Raw genomic sequence first — 21489 nt, 5'->3', positions numbered from 1 at the left:
AAAAGAAATAAGCAAAAGCAAACTAGCTATCCACATGAAAACTAAATCTAAAATTTGGGTAACCAAGCTGATCTATCCTAACCAGAGAAAGAAACTGCCGAGGGGCAGAAGAATAATTAAAAGTAGTCAACATCTGAACTTGATGCCCTCTCCTTGCCATAAAATCAGCAGGCCGGTTTCCCTCTCAAGGGATATGAGAGAAACGCACTCGTCGAAGCTGAGTAAGCAGACGAATCCAAGCAACAGTATGATAAATACTAACATGACCGTGACGCCCAACAGACATGAGCAACACAATCGCCATCGCATCCATCTCCACCCAGATATGAGAAGAAAATGTGATAGTCAATCTAATACCCTCGAGCAGGGCAGCTAACTCAGCATCAAAATTGAAAGTAGCATCACAAGGGGTGCGCGCAGAAGGCAATAATGAGGGCTCCATTATGATCACGCACCACTCCTCCACCTGCACCTCGCTATATGTGTGAATCGAATGAACCATCAGTGTTCAGCTTCACCCAAGGAGACTCCGGAGGAAGCCAGCGAACCAGAGTGGAAAATGAGAGAGAAAAATGTTTACTCCTTATGTATACTTAGGTACGTTTACTTTCATGAAAAATGAGAGAAAAATGTATATTTTTATTTATTTTTTATTATTTTCAAATATTTATTATGATGAAAAATAAAAAATTCAGACAGGATGAAATATTTTATCAGATAGTTCCTTTTCACTCATTTTCTCTTTAATGTTGAATAATATTATTCTAGGATAGGAGTGTGAAAATATTTTTCACCAATTTTTTTTATATTTTCATCTCTAGTAAATATAGGATAAAAAAATGAGAAAAAAGAGTAATATTTTTTCATCTTTTTCTATCAATTCTTCTCTAATGAAAATTTATCATCAAAGTAAACGCACCCTTAGTATAGGTGCAAATTTCATAGTAGTATACATTTGTTTCATTATTATTGTCCAAAACTTTTAAATATGAAACTTAAGAAAATTGTGTAAATTAATAAAAGTGATAGAATCTACACCTTTTTAAAAAGTACCTTTTATAAAAATGAGATAATAATAATAAAATAATGGAATAATAATAATGGGATGGGGGGAGTAATTAAGTTTAGACTCCTTTGTAAACGATGGTTTGACCAAACATGTAGTGTTCATGAGAACGAATACGGCGGAGTCATTTTATGTATAAAAAAATATGAGCAAATAAATAATTCGTTCTTAATTTAAGTATATAAATATCTACTAATGGCTGGTTGAGTATAATCTATTAAGGAGACGTTTGGTTTGAGTGATAAAATATGATTGATAAAATAATACTATTATAATTAAGTGTTTGGTTTGTATGATTGAGTCTGTGATTGATAACTCGGCCCGCATCTAATCCCCAAATAAGTGATTGTTTATCACCTTAAAGTTGGGTGAATTATTTAAGCACCGCTCCAATTCTATCAGGGTGCGTTCTTTTTTGTTGTAAATTTATCATGGGAAAAGGAAGGATAAACAAAATTTCACCCTTTAAATATTTCCTTTCTTTTTCCATATATCATACTTGACCCTTACTCATTCCTCATTTACACTATAAAGAAGGGATAATATTATCCCTCCAAAAATGGTGTGATAATATTATCCCTCATTTGTATTGTATCTGAGGAATTAGTAAGGGCCAAGTAGGAAATGTGGAAAAAGAAATGAATTATTTAAAGGGTGAAATTTTGTTTTATCCTTCATTTTCTTATGATAAATTTACAACCAAAGAGAACGCACTCTCACTCTTATCCAATCTTTTCTATCTCATCCACCAAACCAAACAACTCCTAATGGAGTGAATATACTAATAATATGTTTGTTAATCGAGTCAAAAGTTCGGACCATATCCAATTTTATCTGTCCCATCCACCAAATCAAACAACTCCTAATGGAGTGAATATACTAGTAATATGTTTGTTAATCAAGTCAAAAGTTCGGACCAGTCGAATACTATACGAGGACTTGCTACACTAATGTCTAAGATAAAATGATATGTAAATGTGGCTATGCTAATAAAAAAAATTATTTTAAAATATAAATTGATGTAAAAAAAAATCTCATATATATAAACTAACTAAATAGGTCAAGCCCCATAAACTGATGTAAAAGTCATAAATAATAAAAAAATGTCTAGTAGTTAATTAAAATACTAGTAATATATAAAATACTCTTATATCATTCTCCATCAAAATATACTAATATATAATGTTAAAAACACAATGCATTTATGTATTAGAATAGTGTTTATGTTTTTTATAACTGTAGATAATAAAAATTCAATTCTCAAAATCAGATTTGTTGATAATTTCTATAAGGACTCTGTCTTATCATTTCGGAAGGGTCAATCTAAAGCACAGCAATCCAGTCGATCTTTTGCGGATACTCTCAAACAGACGAAGGGAAGTCGGCAAGCTGATGTTCCTGCCTATGACTTCACGGTTCTACAGCCTTCTTTGGTGAACGATAAACCCTGTCTTATCATTTCGGAAGGGTTCCATCAACGACAAGTGCGATCATTCTCTCATGCCCTGCATGGCCGGATTATCCTTCGCAAAGGGGATCGTCCTCGTTTTGCTGCTGATTTGCATGTCGAGTTACAGCAGATATGGAAGCCGGATTTATCTTGGGAAATTATTCCTCTGGGTAAAGGTTACTTCACCCTGAAATTCTCCTCTGCGGAAGATATGGCGCTGGCTTTCGCTAAAAATACATGGAAATTACGTCCGGGCATCTTGCATTTGCAGACTTGGGTCCCAAATTTTGATCCATACAAGGATTCATCCACTAAAGCACAAGTTTGGATTCGTGTTTTTAATTTACCTCACGAGTATTGGCATCCGGAGGTGCTTTCTGGTATTGCTAGACACGTAGGGGCACCAATTGTTATTGATGGTTTATCTGCTCATGCTTCTGTGGGTCATTTTGCGCGTATTTTGGTTGAGATGGATGTCTCCAAGGCTGTGCCTGATTTTTTTGATGTCAAATGTGGGGATCGGGTTTTTGTTCTCGAATTCGGATATGAAGACCTCCCATATTATTGTCACTCTTGCTGTGTTGTTGGCCATGCTACTACCTCTTGCAGGAGATCTAAAGAGGGGATGAATGATACTGAGGGTCAACCAGCTGGCAAAGGTACTGACCCAGCCCCTGTTCAACAACATCGCTCCAAATGGAAACAAGTGGATCGTAAACAGGCCTGCTCTGAGGCTTCTCTTCAGATGGTTGTTTATGAGAAGAGTGGAATCCTGACCCCCTCGAATCGTGACTCTGCTCTTGGGGATGACGAGATGGACACCTTCCCGGATTCAACAAGGGAGAAAGTCGTTGGTTCCCTAAATCTTGGATCTGAGGATGCGCAGGTGGACCTTCACAACCCCTTTGCTGCTCTGGAGTCGTTGGATGCTGAGGTTCAGTTGGATAATGAGGTTGTCTCTGAACACTCGGTTGGTGATAACAGGGCGGACAAGTCTGTTGGTATGGAGATTGTTCCGGTGATGAATGACACTACCCGACATCCGGTGGAAACTAATATAGTGTCAGATACACATGTTGATATTGTCACTATGCATTGTAGTAATACAGACATGGCTTTGACTGTGACGCCAGGAAAGGCGACAATGGAGGATCCCCCCATAATTCGCGGTCGTGGGCGTCCGAAAGGGGCTTCCAAGAAGGGGAAGGTTTCTGATTCCTCTATCAAGAACCGGCTCCGGCGTATAATCAAGAATGGTATGTCCTCGGACAAACAAGCAACTGGTCGTGTCGCTGGTGCTGTTTTGCAGGGAGCCGTTCTTGACTCTTCGTCGCCAATGGAGTTCTTGAAAAAAGTGCAACATGCTCATTCTGAAGGCGCGCTTATGCAAAATTTTGTGATAGACTCTTCTTCTTCTGACGCTGCTCGTGCTATGTCGACCGTGGTTTCTAAAAGATGGGGAGATATGCTTGATGACGAAGATTGTTTTGATGAGGATGATCCTCTAAAAATGTTCTCTTAGTCTTGTTTGTTTTTCGGTTTCTCGTGGCTTCTCGCGGGTGCTTTCACTTGTTTTTGTTCTTTCTATTTTCCTTTTAATAAAATTTCTATTACAGCAGATAATTTCTATAAGGACTCATCCGAATATGTGTATATATATTAGTTGTCGGGCATGCCACCTTGCGGGTCTTGGAATAGGCCTATGTTGATTTGCAGAAACCACAACTATCACCCAACATTTACATTCTAAATATTTATTGTTCATTTTATCCCAGAAAAGAATTTCTTTGACGCCATTTAATATTGTTCAATTTTTTTTGTATGGTATAGTGCCGTTGACACCCTTAGACATTAGTTGGCAACTTGGCATGTATATTTATATTCAAATTAGTGTCTATATTCCTTAAAAAGAATGCGCATCTGAAAAATAAAATGCATATCTATAATATCACAAAGTGTTAGTAGTACTTTTATAGTTAAGAATGACAACTAGAGTTTCGGCATCTCCAACTCACCCCAGAAAAGGGTGGGTATAGTTTTATCTATTGCAAATTACTTGTATCTTTTTGCCTATATATGATACTATGATTTTTGGCCTGAGCTAAATACTACATGCTTAATATAAAGTGTTAACGATTTTATCAACAAAAAAAAAATACTATAAAGTTAACTATATGTTATCTTCTAATACTATTACAAACTTGTAAACGTTCATTGATCAATAGAATGAATTATAATAAAGGAAAGACTATTGATATGAAAAGAAAAACATTTTTCAAGTAATATTATTTTTATATTTTCTAATAAATCTTTTATAATTACAAAATTTTGTATTCTTACAACTTTCAACTTATTTATCATATTGTTTATCATTTCAATTTATTTTAATAATAGTCTAGCCAATTTATAATATATATATATATACCTATATATATACTAAAATAAAAACGCATTTTAAAATATAAAATAGGAACTATTTTTAGTTAGGAACTATTGTAGCTGGTTTTTCTCAATTTTAAAATTATGAATACCTTAAATTTTACTGACTACTCAAAATTTATGTTTAGAGATTTAATTTTTTTTCCAAAAAGTCAAAGTACACAATTCAAAGATATGTAAAACATGCCACAAACGAAAGATCAATGCCCGTTCGGCCGTTCATTTCATTCCACCCATAAAAGTATTTATTTTAATTTTGTATTGGTAAACATTAAATTGTTAGCATTTATACATGTTAGATTTGAATATCACATTATATATATTATGATCGGTGAAATTAATCCAATCAATCGGGCACAGTCGAAGCAAACGACAAAATTTGAATTTTAGTGTCATTTATGATATTTGGTGAAGTTAGTTTCTCATTGATGTTTTTAATTCATAATAAATATTATGTATATTAGTAATAAAATAAAGGGGTGATTGTAAAATAGATAAGTAACTGAATTATATACCTATTTTGCAATTTCAACATTCGTTTCAAACTTTTTTTTAAAATTATACAAGAGGTATATGAATATAATCAATTATGCAACATGTACGCAGACGGGACCTCACCACCACCCAAACGGTAGAAAAACATTACCGCACGTAGGCGAGAAACGCCATGCATGTAGGACCTCAACATTAAATAATACAACACCACACGCAGGTGGGAATACAACACCACTTAAAGTGCGAAAACATCATCGCACGCAGACGGGATTGAAGACCTCTCACAAAAGAGAGTCTTTGGGTGCCTCAACTTTTGCCACTAGAGCAAGACCCCATTGGTAACATTCATTTCAAACCTTTAAGTACATACAAATTAAAATATTTTTAATTTTTGGAATTAGGGCTTCAATTTCTCAATTTTACCAACGATAAAAAAAGACGAAAACACGATGTGGACGCTCACATGCACTGGAAAGATAATATGGACACCAACATAAACAAAAGCATATATTTTAATGTGCAATTGGATACAATATTAAAATGTACAGTATTCATATTTTATACTTAATTGTAGGTTAAACGACATCGTTTATCATTCTCTAATCAAATTTTAGTTCATGCAGACGCCCACATCATCATTTGATTCATAAGAGCGTCACATGGTTGTTGGAAAATCAGGGAAGCCACAACTGTAAAATTATAAAGATTTTATATGTATTTGCAAATGTTTGAGAATAAGGTTAAAATTGTAAAATGGTTACAATTAAATTAAATATCATATATGTTACGATAAATATGAGTATTTTTCTAACATAAAGTAATAACGTCGGTTTTTGGGACGTGGAATTCAAAAATGTTCGCATCATTTATACTTTCAGTTGGGTAAATTTTCCATACAAAATTTTAGTTACCAACTAGACTTTTCAATGCTAGAGATGTGAGCTCATTGATTATTTAAAAATAAAATCAGTTAATATGTTATTATTATCAAAACCATGTAATATTTCAAAAAATAACGTTAATAATTTGCACATCTCTCAAACTCAAATGTTGAAAAGGTCGCCATTTTTTTTCTCATGAAGCGAAAACTGGCTTGTGTTCCATACAACAATTTGAATCGGCATGCCATTGATCATGACATGTGCTGAATTTATTTGTTTCACTGTACTAATGCCTTGCTTCTAGGGTAGGTCGAAACAAAATTTATCAATGCATTAAATTTTGTATTTGTTGTGCTAGTTGCTGTTGAATGTACTGTTTAATTAGTAGTAAAATTGAAAGTTATTATAGAAGTTTGAATTGAATACATTTCCTGTCACAAATTGAATGAAGTACATAAACTCACACGTTCAAATTGAAAAACAACTCTCAGAAGTCAGAACTAACCCTCGATTTTTTTACTTTTGTAGATCAGCATTCAATTTGGTCTGCAGGAAAGAAAATGCAATTGTCAGAACTAATCCTCAATTTTTCACTTCTGATAGTATATATTTATATAATTATGTAATAGTCATGATAAAGAAATTTTGGTTTAAGTTTTGAAGATTAAACTGTGACAACAGAAAGCATATCTAAATGAGATAACTTTTTATGCATTCAACCTGATATGGGACAACCAAATACGACTGGGGCCCCGTGTACAAATATTTCATCCGTTGCCCAAATAACTTTTAATAAGAAACAACACAAATTTTAAGAAAAAGTTGATAAATGTATTGATAATGGAGAAAATGTATTATACTAATTAGTATTGAAAATGATGAAAATTTAAAAAGTAAAAATAACTAAAGTATTATTAGTGATTTGATAATATCTCAAAATAGATAGAAAATTATTTGGGGATGTCCCAAAAAGAAAATATATGAAGTTATTTGAAAACGGAAAGAGTATTTCATAAAAAGTTTTTACATAATAATAATAATTAATAATCACTTGCACAGATTTAATGGTTCACATTAAAATATATGAATTATTTATATAGACTATATAGTTCCTTGGGTTATGCTGAGGTGAGCAGACAAGTTCCTTATATCCACGTTTTCAATTTTAAATTCATAAGGTTTGCAACTGAAGCCTGTATACATATAATTACACACCAGAATTCGAAATAATAAATGTATTATGATACTGTAAAGTGTAAAGGAGTAATTAAAAGTACAATAGATACCTTGTTATGCATGGGTCACCAACATATAGTCGCAACAAAGAATTTACAATCATTACTATGGCCAAATAGTAAGAGGTAAATGTTTAAGGTAAAAAATCTTAACTAAAACCGGTGTTATATATATCTACGATACCGATTTTTAGCATCTTTTTTTGGGACCCTTATAACACCGCCATCTACGATACCATTGATTTATAGACTATTACACCGGTTAAAAATTGATGTCTATTAACATTTTTCCTGTAGTGTAGATTTGATTCTTCTGTGACGCGATCTTTTAATTTTTTTATTTAATATTATTAATTTATATAAATAAATAAATAAATTTACAATCATTAGTTGCACACTAAATTACATTTTCTTTTTTTAATTTTAACAATATTACAAACCAACTTTTAATTTATTGCACCATGATATGTGATCCCTAATGTCAATGAAAGTAATAAAACTCTTCACATTCCATACGAAACACTTATATTATTATATATGCACAAAATCTTGGATACACCTGGGTGTACCGTACAATCGGGTTGACCCGTACCCAAAATAGTGTTATTTATATGAGTTGGGTCAGGATATCATGAGTTCAAATCAGAGTGTGGGTCAAAGTTTAAGTGAATGTGTGACCCGGTTGTACGGTACACCCGGGTGTACCCAAGACCACCTCATGATCGATAGGTCTAAATTCTGTTTACTTTCATTGAGTTTGCAGTCGCGCATCAAATTTTAATTAACAATTAAGAATTTTCCAAAAAAGATAATATCAAAGCGCATATAATTAATTATTTTTTAAAAAACAGTAAATGTGAATCATTCTGCTGCTAGCTCTTTCTGTCACAAAATAGAGGCGACGTCTAGAACATAATTTACATCAAGAAAATATACTTGATCAATCCTACAATTGAAAATGGAGGTCAATTTATGGGGCAAAGGCCGCGGATTATTATCTTGGAAAAGGACATAATGAATTAATTAGAAGCTAAGGAGCATTATGTGGCGTAGCCTGACAATAGACGTCTAAATAGTCAATTAGTGATGTGGTAGTAGTATAGATCAAGATTAAATAATTAGGATTAATTAAAAGGATAGGTCTGTTTACCTGAAGAGGTTTGACTTAAACAGCAATCATAGTAAAAAAGAGGTTAAAGTTAATTGTCGTGATGAAAGTAGGTCCAAATCCACCTGCATTACTCTAATTAATATTGCTATAATTACCGTGGGAATATGCCACTTTAATCAAAGAATGTAAATTGTCTCACGGTTCGTACAATTTACAAATAGTGAAAAATTAGTATTGGCGAAGCATCCATCTCGCACAGCTGAAATAACGGAAATTGTCATTTTTGGGTCTTTTTATTTTGCAAGTTTTCGTGAATTAGCGGACATATATATAAAGATATATAATTATAGGAAAGAGTTCAAACAAAAACTCTTAATTATTGTGATAATGTTAAGAGTATAGATACTCTTTATTTTGTCATTATATAGACGGTAATAGAGACAGTAATCGAGGCGACTGGTACTTAAGGTGTTACCAAATCTGTCAAATTTCATAGTACTATTTTTTAGGATAAGCACAAATATCCTATTTGAAGTATAATTATTGTATGGATATATTTCTTATCAATCAGATACCTCACGAATTTATTCACCATTTGGACTCTTATTTCTTGAAAAATAATTATTAAATTAATAGATCAAGATCATCCAAGCAGAGTCCTCATCAAGCTAGAACTTCTGCTTCCATCTACAATCAGGAAATGATCAACTTGGGCTACAAGATAAGATTGGAGGCTTGAAGTCTATAAAAGGAGGCCATATATCGTTCAACATGGCTAGGGATTTTCGTTCATAATAGTTCTCGCAATTTAGTCGAGAATTTCTTGTTCCTGCTAGGTGCCCCCCTGGACTAGTATCGTCTGTAGTACTGGTCTTGATACTGTACTTTTTTTTATACTAGCAGAAGAGTGTTTTGTGAGTTATACACTTGAGCGTACATTGTAAAAGAGTCATATATACTCTTCTTTATTTGGTTCTTGTTTCTCGAGGGATTACGTGGTGTTCCTTGGTGTTCACGCCTAGGAAGTTAGTCGTTGTCTAGCTTTCAATTATTCTCCGTTGGTGAGGTTTTGGGAAAATGTAGAGGCTAAGTAAGAGGAATTCTTATTGTGTAAGTCATTTGTACATCTTAACTTTATAGTGGATAATTTTTTCTGGGCAAGGCCCCCCGGTCCAGACATAGGTTGTTTAATCGAATTGGGTTACCACTTTCATGTGTCCGTGTTTGTTACTGTTTCTATTACTTGTTGTATTACAGTATCTTGCTCGGTATTCACATTCGTTGTTTCAACACATCTCACCACATATTTTATGGATTAGTTATTCTTTCAGATAATAGACAGTTATTTTCAATCGTTCGAGCATAAAAATTTATGATAGATGTATTATTTTTCTAGATAATCACTAGATTTGAATCTAATACCACTACAAGAAATTGGGCGATTAGCGATGAAATTTTCCGTCGCTAATATCCAAAATTCTGTCGCTAAAAACAATCACCAACGGAAACTGTAAGTCGTCGTAAACGTGGTCGCTAAGTCGAATACCGACGGAATTATACGTCTGTCGCTAATTTTCCGACGGAGACGACGACGGTGATTGACGACGAAGGAGTGGTCTTAAATCAGCGACGAAATTTTCCGTCGGTATCAGCTACAGAATTTATTTCCGTCGCTAATTTCTTTTCTTTTTTTTAATAATTTTTTAAAAAATATATATACATATATTTTTAATCAATCTAGCTTTATTCCCCACAAGTATTTTGGTATTTATAATGTGTTTTGAACTTAATTGCATACGTTAAGACGAACTTCCCAATGGTCACCCATCTTAGTTGTGCTCTAAGTCAAGCACGCTTAACCTTGAAATTCCTTTCAAGTGGTCACCAGTACAAAACACACGTATTATTGATATAACTAACACCTATTAATTCATTTAAGCTCTATTTCAATATATAATATCATTTATTCATAACCTTAGAATATGTCGAGATGATATCTAAGACTTGTGGTGCCGACGAAAGAATGACGGAAAATATACGATCGAATTTAAAATAATAAAAAAATTAATATTATCGTTAATTTAAAAAATATATTATTGTTGAAAATAACAATAAATTTTAAAATATTCTCACTAATTTAAAAATATGAAAAAAACGGAATATTCATTAAAAAATAATAAAAAATATTTTTTTTAAAAATAAAATAAAAATAACAAAAAAAATTAATAATATTTACCGAGAGATTATTTTCCGTTGCTAACTGCAATAAAAAAACAAATAATATTTAACAACACAGATTATTTTTCGTCGCTAAAAATTCTGTTGCTATTCGGTCGGTAAGACTAAAAAAATAATAATAAAAAAATATTTAGCGGCGGATTATTTTCCGTCGCTATTCGGTCGGTAAAACTAAACAAACAATTAAAAAATAAATTAAAAATAAAAAATAATATTTAGCGATGGATTATTTTCCGTCGTTAAAAATTTCGTCGGTAAATTATTAAAAACATCTTCGTCGGAATTCCGCCGTTATTACGCCGGTAATCACCGACGAATTATTTTCCGTCGATAATTTCGTCGGAATCCGATAAATTTTTTTGTTGTGTACAAGACTTTTTTTAATATATTAAATTTAACATTAATGTATTAGTCTTATAGAAAAAAAATATTATTTTCACGTTCACGAAAATATAGATTTGATCACCGTAATCAACCCTATTATAATTGTGATTTTATATATGAGCTACACACGATGTGTTCTTTGTCATACTTTATTATCTGTTAGAAAAATATAATCATATAGTTATTTTATTATATTACCATACAAGTAGAACACAACAACACCGATACTGTCCCTAAGGGGACACCAAGCGATGCGACTTTCTATGTGTAAACAGTGAGGTTCCGGGTTCAAACTCCACTGCTCCCCCTCTCCCAACTCCCCCAAGTTAAAAAAAAAAAGAAAAAAAAAACACCGATACTTACGAAAAACTTTATCTAGAAAAACTATTACAAACTTCGCCTACTTTTACATATATTCATTGGTGTTCAACATTTTACCGTTCACATCTTGTTTGTGGTTCTCAACCCTCACCAAGTAAAGCTCGAATTTTCGTGATTCTTGTCGGATTTCTTTATTATCATCAGGTTTTAATCACTTTTTTATATTTAATTTATGTTTTATTTTATTGTATAAAATCCCACCTAATAACAAATTCGACACCCTTTAAACTTTTTAACAGTGATGCTGCACGAAGATGATGTAATTTATATTTAACCCAAAATATCTCATTTAGAGCACCTGCATTGGGCTATTCGATGGACTTACTCGAGTAAGCCCAATGCAGCTCTCCCTTACTCGAGTGTTACTCGATTTATCAAGTAAGACACAATTTTTGGTTTTGTTTGGCGCGTGCTCTCATGCGTTGGCATTTTTTTAAAAAACGTTAAATTGTTCGGCTTTTTAGCCTATTTTTCTTTTTGTTGTTTTTTAAAAAAAAAATTGATTCATTCATAATTTTCATTTTTGACATGTGTCATATTCATTAGGTGAATAATTTTCATTTTTGTGACATGTGTTATATTGCATGCATGTAACTTTTTAAATTTTGATTAATACTAATTAAATTTGTGACATCGTGGCAATTTTTTATTAATACTAATTACTATGATTATTAAATTTCTCCGTTAGATTTTGCATCTATACTTCTCTGTGAGAGGCAGATGTATGCTATGCTCCAACATGGTTTGATGGAGCACGTTTAGGCATGTTTCGGACCTCTAGGACCGGAATAATTATTTTAGGAATTATTTTTATTTAATTAAGTTTTATGTAATTTTTAAGAATTTAAAATTAATTCAATTTAAATTTGAATTAAATTGTGTTATTTAAATTTGAGCAATTAAATTTAAATGAAAAGCATAAAAATCAAAATTAAAAAAATCAAGTAAGGTATCAAGTAATTCCACTGTGACATCCTTTACTCAATGTGGTCCTTTACTATCAAGTAAGCTATCAAATAAGCCCACCGTGGATGCTCTTATACTAATTATTCTATCCCCCATTAATTGAATATACCCAAAGCCACGACCTAAAACAATGATTAGAAATGAAACATTGGATAGTCAGTCTTCCAACCTTTTAAATGGCGTGCAAGCCAAGTCACATTTAAGTAATTAAAAGATAAAATTAGTGATGTAAAATGTTTAGCTTTGATGATGTTCCCCATCCTTATTACTCACTCCTTTTTACCTTTCCCAACTCAAAAAATAATTTTTATTTTTATTTTAACAATGTTAATTTCTTTTCGACATTTTTTTCAAGAAGTATATCTACATAAGCAATAAGCTAGGATTGGAAAGGGATGATGCTGTATTTATTTTGTGCTGTATGGGGCGTGGGACCCACTTATGGTTTCCATGCATAATTTTGAAAGCTTCCACTCTGGTTATAACAAAAATTGAATTTTATGTACGCCATGCATGTCTAGTATCTAAATCGGAGTAAGGGGATTTAGATTCTGAAATCTTGGGCTGGAAAATATAAAGATTGGAAAAAATTACAACGCCCAAGATTGTCTGAAATGTGATTTGTCACATATCAATTATCATACAAATGGATACATTTTTCAACCAAAAAAGGTCCACTTCAAGGCTCCATGCTTAAATTATTTGAGAGACCTACATACCCCTATCCATTAAAATCAACCCGCAAATTCACTTCGCAAACTGCCAATTCGCAAAATATCAAAAACCATTACTCCACGACTCCTCACCCTATGCACCTACGAATTTCTATAATCTTTTTTTTTGAGAAGGTAAAAGTAAATATAAATATAAATCAAGAAAGAGTACAAGGGGTACTCAAATCCGTACAAAACAAAGTATAGTACACGCAGCCTCCATCAAAAGAAGCTCAAGACAATTTCGACAGGCAATAACTGAAAGGATCTAAAAATCACTTGTGGGATGAGTAACAGAAAATGCTAGGATAGAATGCCTTTAACCATCTCCACATCAATTTTTCAGCCTTATCCCCACCTTTCTCTACAAACTCGTAGAAATGATCCAGAATTGACGAGGAAGAAGTGGAAGAAATTTTCAACCACTTACAGATATTGTTCTACACCTGAATAGAGAAAGAGCACAACAATAGAGTATGCTCAATGGTCTCCAAATGAGAATAACAGAGGGGACAGTTGTAGTCGTCATTCTCAAGCAAAATTCCTCTCTTCACCAAATTGTCTCTTGATGGGATCCTGTTTTCAAAACCCTTCCAAACAAAGGATGATACTTTGCAAGGGATGCATTTTAACCAAATGGCCTTGAATGCAACCGGGACGTTGTCCACCAAGTAAAGAGTTTTGTGAATGAGTGCGTACATCTCTTTTGTTGTGAAGTTTCTGGTGCTTGAACCCTTCCACGAGATGGAGTTGTCCATAGATGGATGTGGTGAATCGTAATTGAGTGGGTAGTGTTTTAACTGGTGAATCATGATCGGATTGTGAGTTTTACCTAGTATCGAACGTTAGAATCGAAAGAGAGTTGAGTGGAATTGAATTGCCGAGAACAAAAAAGAGTTTTCTTTTGTTGTATTGAGAAAGCGTGCGCGTAAAAATACATGGTACAAGTGCATGGGTATTTATAGAATACACTTTAGGGGCAAAATAGTAATTTCAGTCTTGAAGTCACGTTCCCCGCGTGGTTAGGGGTATTATGGTAATTTCGACTGCCTTCGCTCATTCCTCTGCTCAGAGACAGAGACCCGTGTGTATCGGGGAGTTTTGGATTCCTCTGCGAACAGATGATTCCTCTGCTCTGACGCTTCCCAGGTAAAGTGGTCATTTCTGCCGTTGACTGTCTGTGAGTGGAGCATTCCTCTGACTTCAGCGATTCCTCTGACCCGAGTGATTCCTCTGTCCAAGCTCATTCCTCTGCTCTGCATATATTACTCATCATCAGGATGAAAGGAGATCCAGCACAATAAAAATCACAAAATCACAAATTCAACATATTCTAGGTGGTTAATGACTCTTTACCATTCAAAGTTTCCAAACCCACTCTCCTTCTCTGATAACACCCATCTCCCCAACCTTCAAACCTTTTTGACAAGATAAGCAATACAAATTCCACAATTTATATTTAAAAGCCTCCCCTGAAACCAAAGATCCTCCCAAAACATAATAGACAACCCATTACCTAAAGAAAAAGAGATGTTTTGGCAAAAAATATTTCCACTACAAAGAAACTGAATTTACATTAATCGGATCTCTAAAACCATCAGACAACACCCCATATCTAGATCTAAGAACCCTCACCCAAAGAGAATTTTGATTTTTAGCAAATCTCTAGAACCATTTGCAAATAAGAGCCAAATTGAAAACTTTTACATCTCTAACTCTTAGAGCACCATCAGACTTACTAGAACACACTCTATCCCAACTAACCCAAACAATTAAATCCTTCTGCCGCGATGAGAAAGAGAAACGGAGATATAGGGTCTCCTTGTCTAAGACCTCTTTGCAGGGAGAATTCACCCGAAGGACTACCATTCACCAGAACCGACATGATTACAGACAAGAGACAAGTCTTCATCTACGATCTCCATTTTGGGCAGACTATCATTTCATCGATATAGTCCATCATTTCTATAATCTTTTGTTACATCCAAATTTAATTTCATAATAATAACAATAATATGGTAGCATATGTAGGGATGTCAATCGGGTTAGCCCATCGGGTTTTCGGGCTAGTCCTATCGGGTTCCGGATTAGTCGGGTGCGGGCTAATTGGGTTGGAGGTTTTTTCGGGTTGCTATTTTTCAACCCTAACCCTCTAATTTTGTCGGGTTATTCGGGTCGGCCCACGGGTTTCGGGCTGCATTGACATCCCTAAGCATATGTCAATATTGAGAGTTTCCTTTCAAAAAAATTATGGAGATTCTTATTTTATTTTGATAACTCGCAGCTGCTATTTTTTTGTGGGTATTGGATCACCCTAATTTCTGTACAATGGTCTGCGCAAATCATACAAAAGAAGTAGATTAATATGTTAATAAGCATAAAAGTCGAAAATTGTGGTGAATAATTTAAATTGAATGAAATGTCCATCTACAGGTATCGACATGACAACTACCAATAAATTATGATGCTACTCGCATGCGTAGTAAAAACAGAACCGGCACATCAAGTCTATCAAGGGTTTGTTTCAAAAATTTCTAATAACATAACAAACGGTTGTATCAACATCAAATCATAAAATCATCAAAGAATTTTGTAATATTTTAACCTTTATATAAATGAGTGAACATGATTCGCGTCTCTATATTCCACTCACTAAACTAAAAAAATCATAAAATCTTCAAAGAATTTTGTAATATTTTGACCTTAATATAAATGCATGAACATGATTCGCGTCTCTATATTCCACTCACTCAACTGAAAAAATAAAATAATAGGAGCATAGTATTGTTAAATATCTACTATAGTTATTTTATGCAAATGTTCAACCAAACTTTTGATATAGCTGATCAGATAGACAGCCCAATTTCGACAAATTAAAACCATGAAAAACTTTAAGATGGTCGGAGCGATTGTTTTTATAATGAAAAGAACTAAAGTTGAATTTTTTTCAGAATAGGATTTTAACTCAGAAGCAAGTTTGTCCTATATTTTGTTATTTAAGAAGACAAATATGCTTCCAAGTACCAAACAATTCAATAAGATTTTATGTGTTACATTATAAATTTAGCCGATACTCACACCCTGCAATTTTTCGGCATACAAGTCAAAAAATAAAACAAATTCAAGCCATTATTATCATCAACATACTACTAAAACATAACGCACTTACAAAAGTCTGGGCTGAGCGAACCCATGTCAACTTTGTTGGAGAATATCAAAATAGAAGAGCGGTTAGTGCAAGGTAAATATGTCCAACTGCAACCAGCAAACAGCTTCGATCTTCACAAAATCACATTCAAATGTTTGTATCATTGAGACGTTGAACAGTGACGCTGAAGCTCGACATACTGCCACCAGAATGTCATAGCTCGCTGCATACATCCATGAACTTATTCTCCGAAGAAATGTTCTAGCAGCCATTATATGATGAAAGAGACTAGGCTAATGGCCGTGTGGCATTCATCGCCACAAGAACATGCTCAACCCCAGGGAGACAGATTACAGAACTATGAGTCTGTCACATACATGGATATTAATAAGAAGCCCTGAATATCTACTTAGACATAGCGTTTCAAATTCCTCATTCTGCATCAAGTATTTCCACCGGGCACCACTTCTTTCAAATAAATGGACTCATTTTGGCCTTACATAAGAATCAATATACCTGTCAAATTGGCCTTCAAAATAGAGAATCCAATAGAGTCCTGATGGAACCTTTAACTATATCATGACTAAATAACAGACTGCCATTCTAATCTGTACAAATTCTTGAGCTCGGGATAACTATCTTCGAAAAGAATAACAATTTCTGGAAGAAAATTTAAGAACAATCAAACAAGACTGACCGGAAATAAAAACAGGCAAACAAGAAGGTTTCCAGTGACAATGCTTATGCACGAACAGACCTTTCAAAGATCAAAGACTACACTGCTCATTCGCTGTCACCGCCGATGAAAGTAAACTATAATTCAAGAGACCAAGATTTAAAAATAGAATGTGGGAGGTGCTTCAACAGCTGCATAGGAGTTCCAGAAGAGGACTCTCTCAGTTGGTCTAAAATTTGAAATTGAGAATGCTACTAATTAGCAAATGACCAAATGAAGTTGAGTAATTCTTGAGTCAGTTATATTCAGTTGAATCTTCTCGCCCTGTTATCTGTAAACATCAATAAGCATAATGCACTGGTTGATCGACTTAGGGGCTGTTTGAAAACTTGGTCATGTTTTGGCAGCATTGAAAGGCCCAACTTAAATTTAAGCTTTATTGGGCCGTGTGTATCTAGATTTTGTGTTTGGTATGTTTACTTAAACTTGTGGAACGAGTATTTAATTAGACCACTGTAGCAGTTCGCAACTGGAACTAGGGGTCACCCCTGCACCCATTTCCGCATTATAACAGTGAACAAGGCCGGGCTGAGACGTCAACTGCGGGCTTATAACTGGATCTTACTTAATTATCAAACATAATGTAATGGGCTGTTAAGCACACAATATGCCCTTAACACAAAAGTCAAACAGGCCCTTATTAATATAATTTCTAACTCATGCCAGTTACACAGTGTTATGATATCCCACACGGTTCCACATGAAAGTGTGGAATGGTATATAAGAGGGGGTCAACCCTTTACTTGACCATGGTTTTGGGTTAAGTTAGGGCTCCCTAACTTATATGTCTAACAATTTAGTCCGACCTGTCGGATCCGGAAGTTTACGGGAGAGGGCTACCTGGGGAGAGTGCCGCACGACTCCAGGGCCTCGAAGGCGACCTGCCTGGGTCGATCGAAGGCTCCCCAGAGTGAGAGCCGTCCGTGGACGTCCGGTCTTAATGGGGGATGGATTGTTACGATATCCCGCATCGGTTCCACAGGAAAGTGCGGAATGGTATATAAGGGGGGGTCAACCCTTTACCCTTGACCATAGTTTTGGGTTAAGTTAGGGCTCCCTAACTTATATGTCTAACACACAGTGAGAGAGTGATTAATCATCAGTTCATCAATAGCTCCAAGCATTATGTTTCATCATGTAACCAATAGTTTTATTGTATAATTTTCTCACAATAACTTATTTGGAAAAGAACCACAGAGCTCTCCATACTATGAGGTTTTCCAATATACTCAATATAAGATAATCTGCATGAAAGGGGAAATGGATCTGTTCTTACACGACTGAAAGAGTAATATACAACAGAGTCTAGACTTCATCACCATTAAATTTTGGCAACATCATGATTTCAAAATAAAATCAAAGGCATAAGGTAATGGGGATTTCTCCATAAATAATCACTCATCCGCAATTTCAAAATGATTATGCATGAAAGACCCATAAAACTAAATGAAATAAACCTGAGTTGACATCTTCATTCTTTTTCAAATAAAATTTGCATAGATGAATGATGAATCGCCAACAACATTCCATGGAAACGCCAAAAAGCAAAGGATTTCATTATATTTATACTATCTTTTCCATCGAAGCAGTAATCCATGATTAGACTTCCCTTTATTTTGACTTGTATTAGGCAACAATATTCTATCATTCCATCCAATCCAGTATAAGCTTTTAGTTATTCAGAGAAAAAGATCCCGGAATCAATCTTATGCTTTCTTCATTTACATAATGAACTCAAACTTATGACAAACAGTATAGCATAACAGGGCCATCTGCCTAAATAAGTCAAAGACTACATATTTCCATTCCAAGGCTGCAAGATAATCGGCAATTGCAAACAAATCAAGAACTTACTGAAGATGAAACTAAGCCATGCAAGTTTCTACCAGGGCTTTGTAAATTAATTATAGCTAAGGTGGACAACAAAGCTTAACAGCTAAGGTGATAATCATTTTTGTAATTTTTTCATTAAGTCCACCACAGCATCCCAACAATCTATGATAATAAGAAGATATGCAATCCTTCTCAGGTATATTCATCCATTATTTACGACACTGCATAAATCATAAACTTCATTAGAAAATAAACAAAAACCTACGTAACACACCTTCACCTTCATCATCAGCAACAGTTCTCTGGCTACAAAACAAAACATCACAACTTCCCTAATTCTTTGCCATAGCTCTCTCATTCTCCACCTTCTGTGCGAAAAGCTTAGTAGCAATCATATTCTCATCGAAATAGCTGGCGTAAGGGTGTCCTTTAGGAACCAATCTCCTATATTTCTCAAAACTCTTCTCAGCCTCCCCATTTTTCCTCAACAAGGTATAAATTATTCCCTGACAAAGATACGGCCTGAAATCCCTTGGCTCCTCCTTCACCAACTCCTGATAAAATTTCAATGCATCGTCATACTTCCCATCGAGCACTCTAATTTGAGCAAGCAACAGCTTAAAATCCCTCATATCAGTCTTCTTATTTTCCTTCTTGCATAATGCCATTGCCTCTTCAACTTTCCTCTCAATAGCCACCAATGCCTCGCTCGACTCCTCCTGCGACGCCACAGTCACCAGCCCGTGATAGGCCTCCACGCGGAAGGGATCCTTCTCCACCAGCTCATAGAAGCCGTTTCTAGCTAGCTGAAACTCACCATTGTAAGCAAACAGATGGGCTTTCATCATTGGCCACTCAACTTCCTCCGGCTCGAGTTCCGCCAATTTGTCGATAATCTCAATAGCTTCGGGAATCTTTTTGCTCTTTATCTTCATCTCCATCAATGTCTTGAGTGCCTCAACATCGTCAGGATTGGAAACCAAGTGCTCTTCAATAGATTTTTCCCTTTCTTCATCCGCAGTGGAATCCCTTTCAGCTGTCTCTACATTAGGCGGTGAAATCGGGGCGGTAATTGCGGGTTTACACGACAAATAAAATCCAGAAAATAAAAGCGCCGCGGCGGCGACCGTGGTGGCCAGAGCAGTTTTGAGAGGGGCCAGAAATGGATTTAAGGAGCTTTCGGCGGCGGCTTTGTGGCTGGGGGTCTGAAATTTGAACAATTTAGGGGTTTTATCGGAATTTTTACGATTAGGGCTGGGACTGGGCAGAGAAGCGCGGATAGTGGGGAGAGAGAAGTGAGGCAGCGGCGGAGGCGGGAATCTGAGGGAGAGGGAAGATAGGGGCTTGGAAGATGAGGGGCGGTGGGGATTGAGAGGCGGGAGGTGGAAGGCGGTGGGCTTAACGGCGGTGGAATTGATAGGGTTCATGGCGTTGGGGTTTAGAGAATTAGAAAGAGTGAGCTCTAAACCCTTGTGATGAAGTGCGAATCAGGAAAATGCAAACATCCAGTCTTACTGAATTTCCAATATTTACTCAAATATCCAAATTTAAGTTGATTTCTGATCTTTTTTTTTTTGTTTTTTGAGGGGAATTTCTGATCAAACTACGCATTACTTGTCCAACTTCTTAACCAAATATCTCAGTGTTCTATTTTATATATAATTTAAAATTATTATTAGAGCCTTAATTATTTAAATAAATATATATTTAAATAATATAAATGTGTGAAATTTATATTTTAAAATTAAAGACATTTAATAGAAACTAAATCAATTACTATTATTACATTGATATTACACAATCCCAGTATAAGTGACTCAAAACTTTTCGGTACGAGAATTAAGGAAAATATGTAAATTAGTTAAAAGTGATAGGGTCTACACATTTTTAAGGGTTAAATTTTTTCATTTATAGAAACAAGCCACTTATAGTGGGACTAAATTAATATTCACAATATAAAATAAAATAGGATATTATGGAGAATATTACTTTTGTGCAGTCGAAAGAAAAGAAAAAAAAAACTACGATCGCCAAGTTTAGTGAAAATTATTAAAATTAAAATCACGTTTTCAAATTTCTATTGTGTGCTTCAATCAAACAATAGAATCTATCTATCATATAATAACACAAATTTGAGAGTTGCTTCATCTATGACCGCATCATTCATGAACATATCTTGCCCACAACAATTACATATTCATAAATCAATATTTGGAGGTAAGTAATTTTGGGATTGATGGACTTGGAAAGACAAATCTGTCTACCCTAATTTCATTTTTCCCATATATCTCTCCCTTTTGCTTTTTGATATAAATTTTCGAATTTGCAAAATATTCATCTGCACCGTCTACCACAACCCCCCCCCCCAAGCCACTCAAATTACATACGCCTACGCCGACAAAAGGAAAATAGT

At 34.6% G+C, this 21489-nt stretch overlaps 1 protein-coding gene across 7 annotated transcripts; it reads right to left on the bottom strand.

Moving 5' to 3' along the window:
- Positions 1 to 13516: 13516 nt before the first annotated feature.
- On the bottom strand, positions 13517 to 20690 carry LOC130997616 (protein SLOW GREEN 1, chloroplastic). Of its 7 annotated transcripts, XM_057922995.1 has the most exons (3): positions 19351 to 20690; positions 14716 to 17023; positions 13517 to 14615 (listed from the first exon to the last, which is right to left on the bottom strand). In XM_057922995.1, exon 1 carries the CDS (start codon positions 20501 to 20503, stop codon positions 19409 to 19411), a length of 1095 nt encoding a protein of 364 aa, XP_057778978.1. In that variant the 5' UTR covers positions 20504 to 20690; the 3' UTR covers positions 13517 to 14615; positions 14716 to 17023; positions 19351 to 19408. The 7 variants fall into 7 exon arrangements, with proteins under 7 accessions (XP_057778978.1, XP_057778982.1, XP_057778977.1 ...); XM_057922999.1 differs by lacking the exon at positions 14716 to 17023; XM_057922994.1 differs by lacking the exon at positions 13517 to 14615 and having other exon boundaries at positions 16466 to 17036.
- Positions 20691 to 21489: the final 799 nt, after the last annotated feature.

The sequence above is a fragment of the Salvia miltiorrhiza genome, chromosome 8, assembly GCF_028751815.1.
Source record: "Salvia miltiorrhiza cultivar Shanhuang (shh) chromosome 8, IMPLAD_Smil_shh, whole genome shotgun sequence".
NCBI lineage: Eukaryota > Viridiplantae > Streptophyta > Magnoliopsida > Lamiales > Lamiaceae > Salvia > Salvia miltiorrhiza.
The sequence above is the reverse complement of the archived record's forward strand: the minus strand, read 5'-3'. Positions and strand labels throughout refer to the sequence as shown.

Excerpts from the sequence above, each read along its gene's own strand:
- LOC130997616 (XM_057922995.1), bottom strand. The coding sequence starts at position 20,503 with ATGAACCCTATCAATTCCACCGCCGTTAAGCCCACCGCCTTCCACCTC.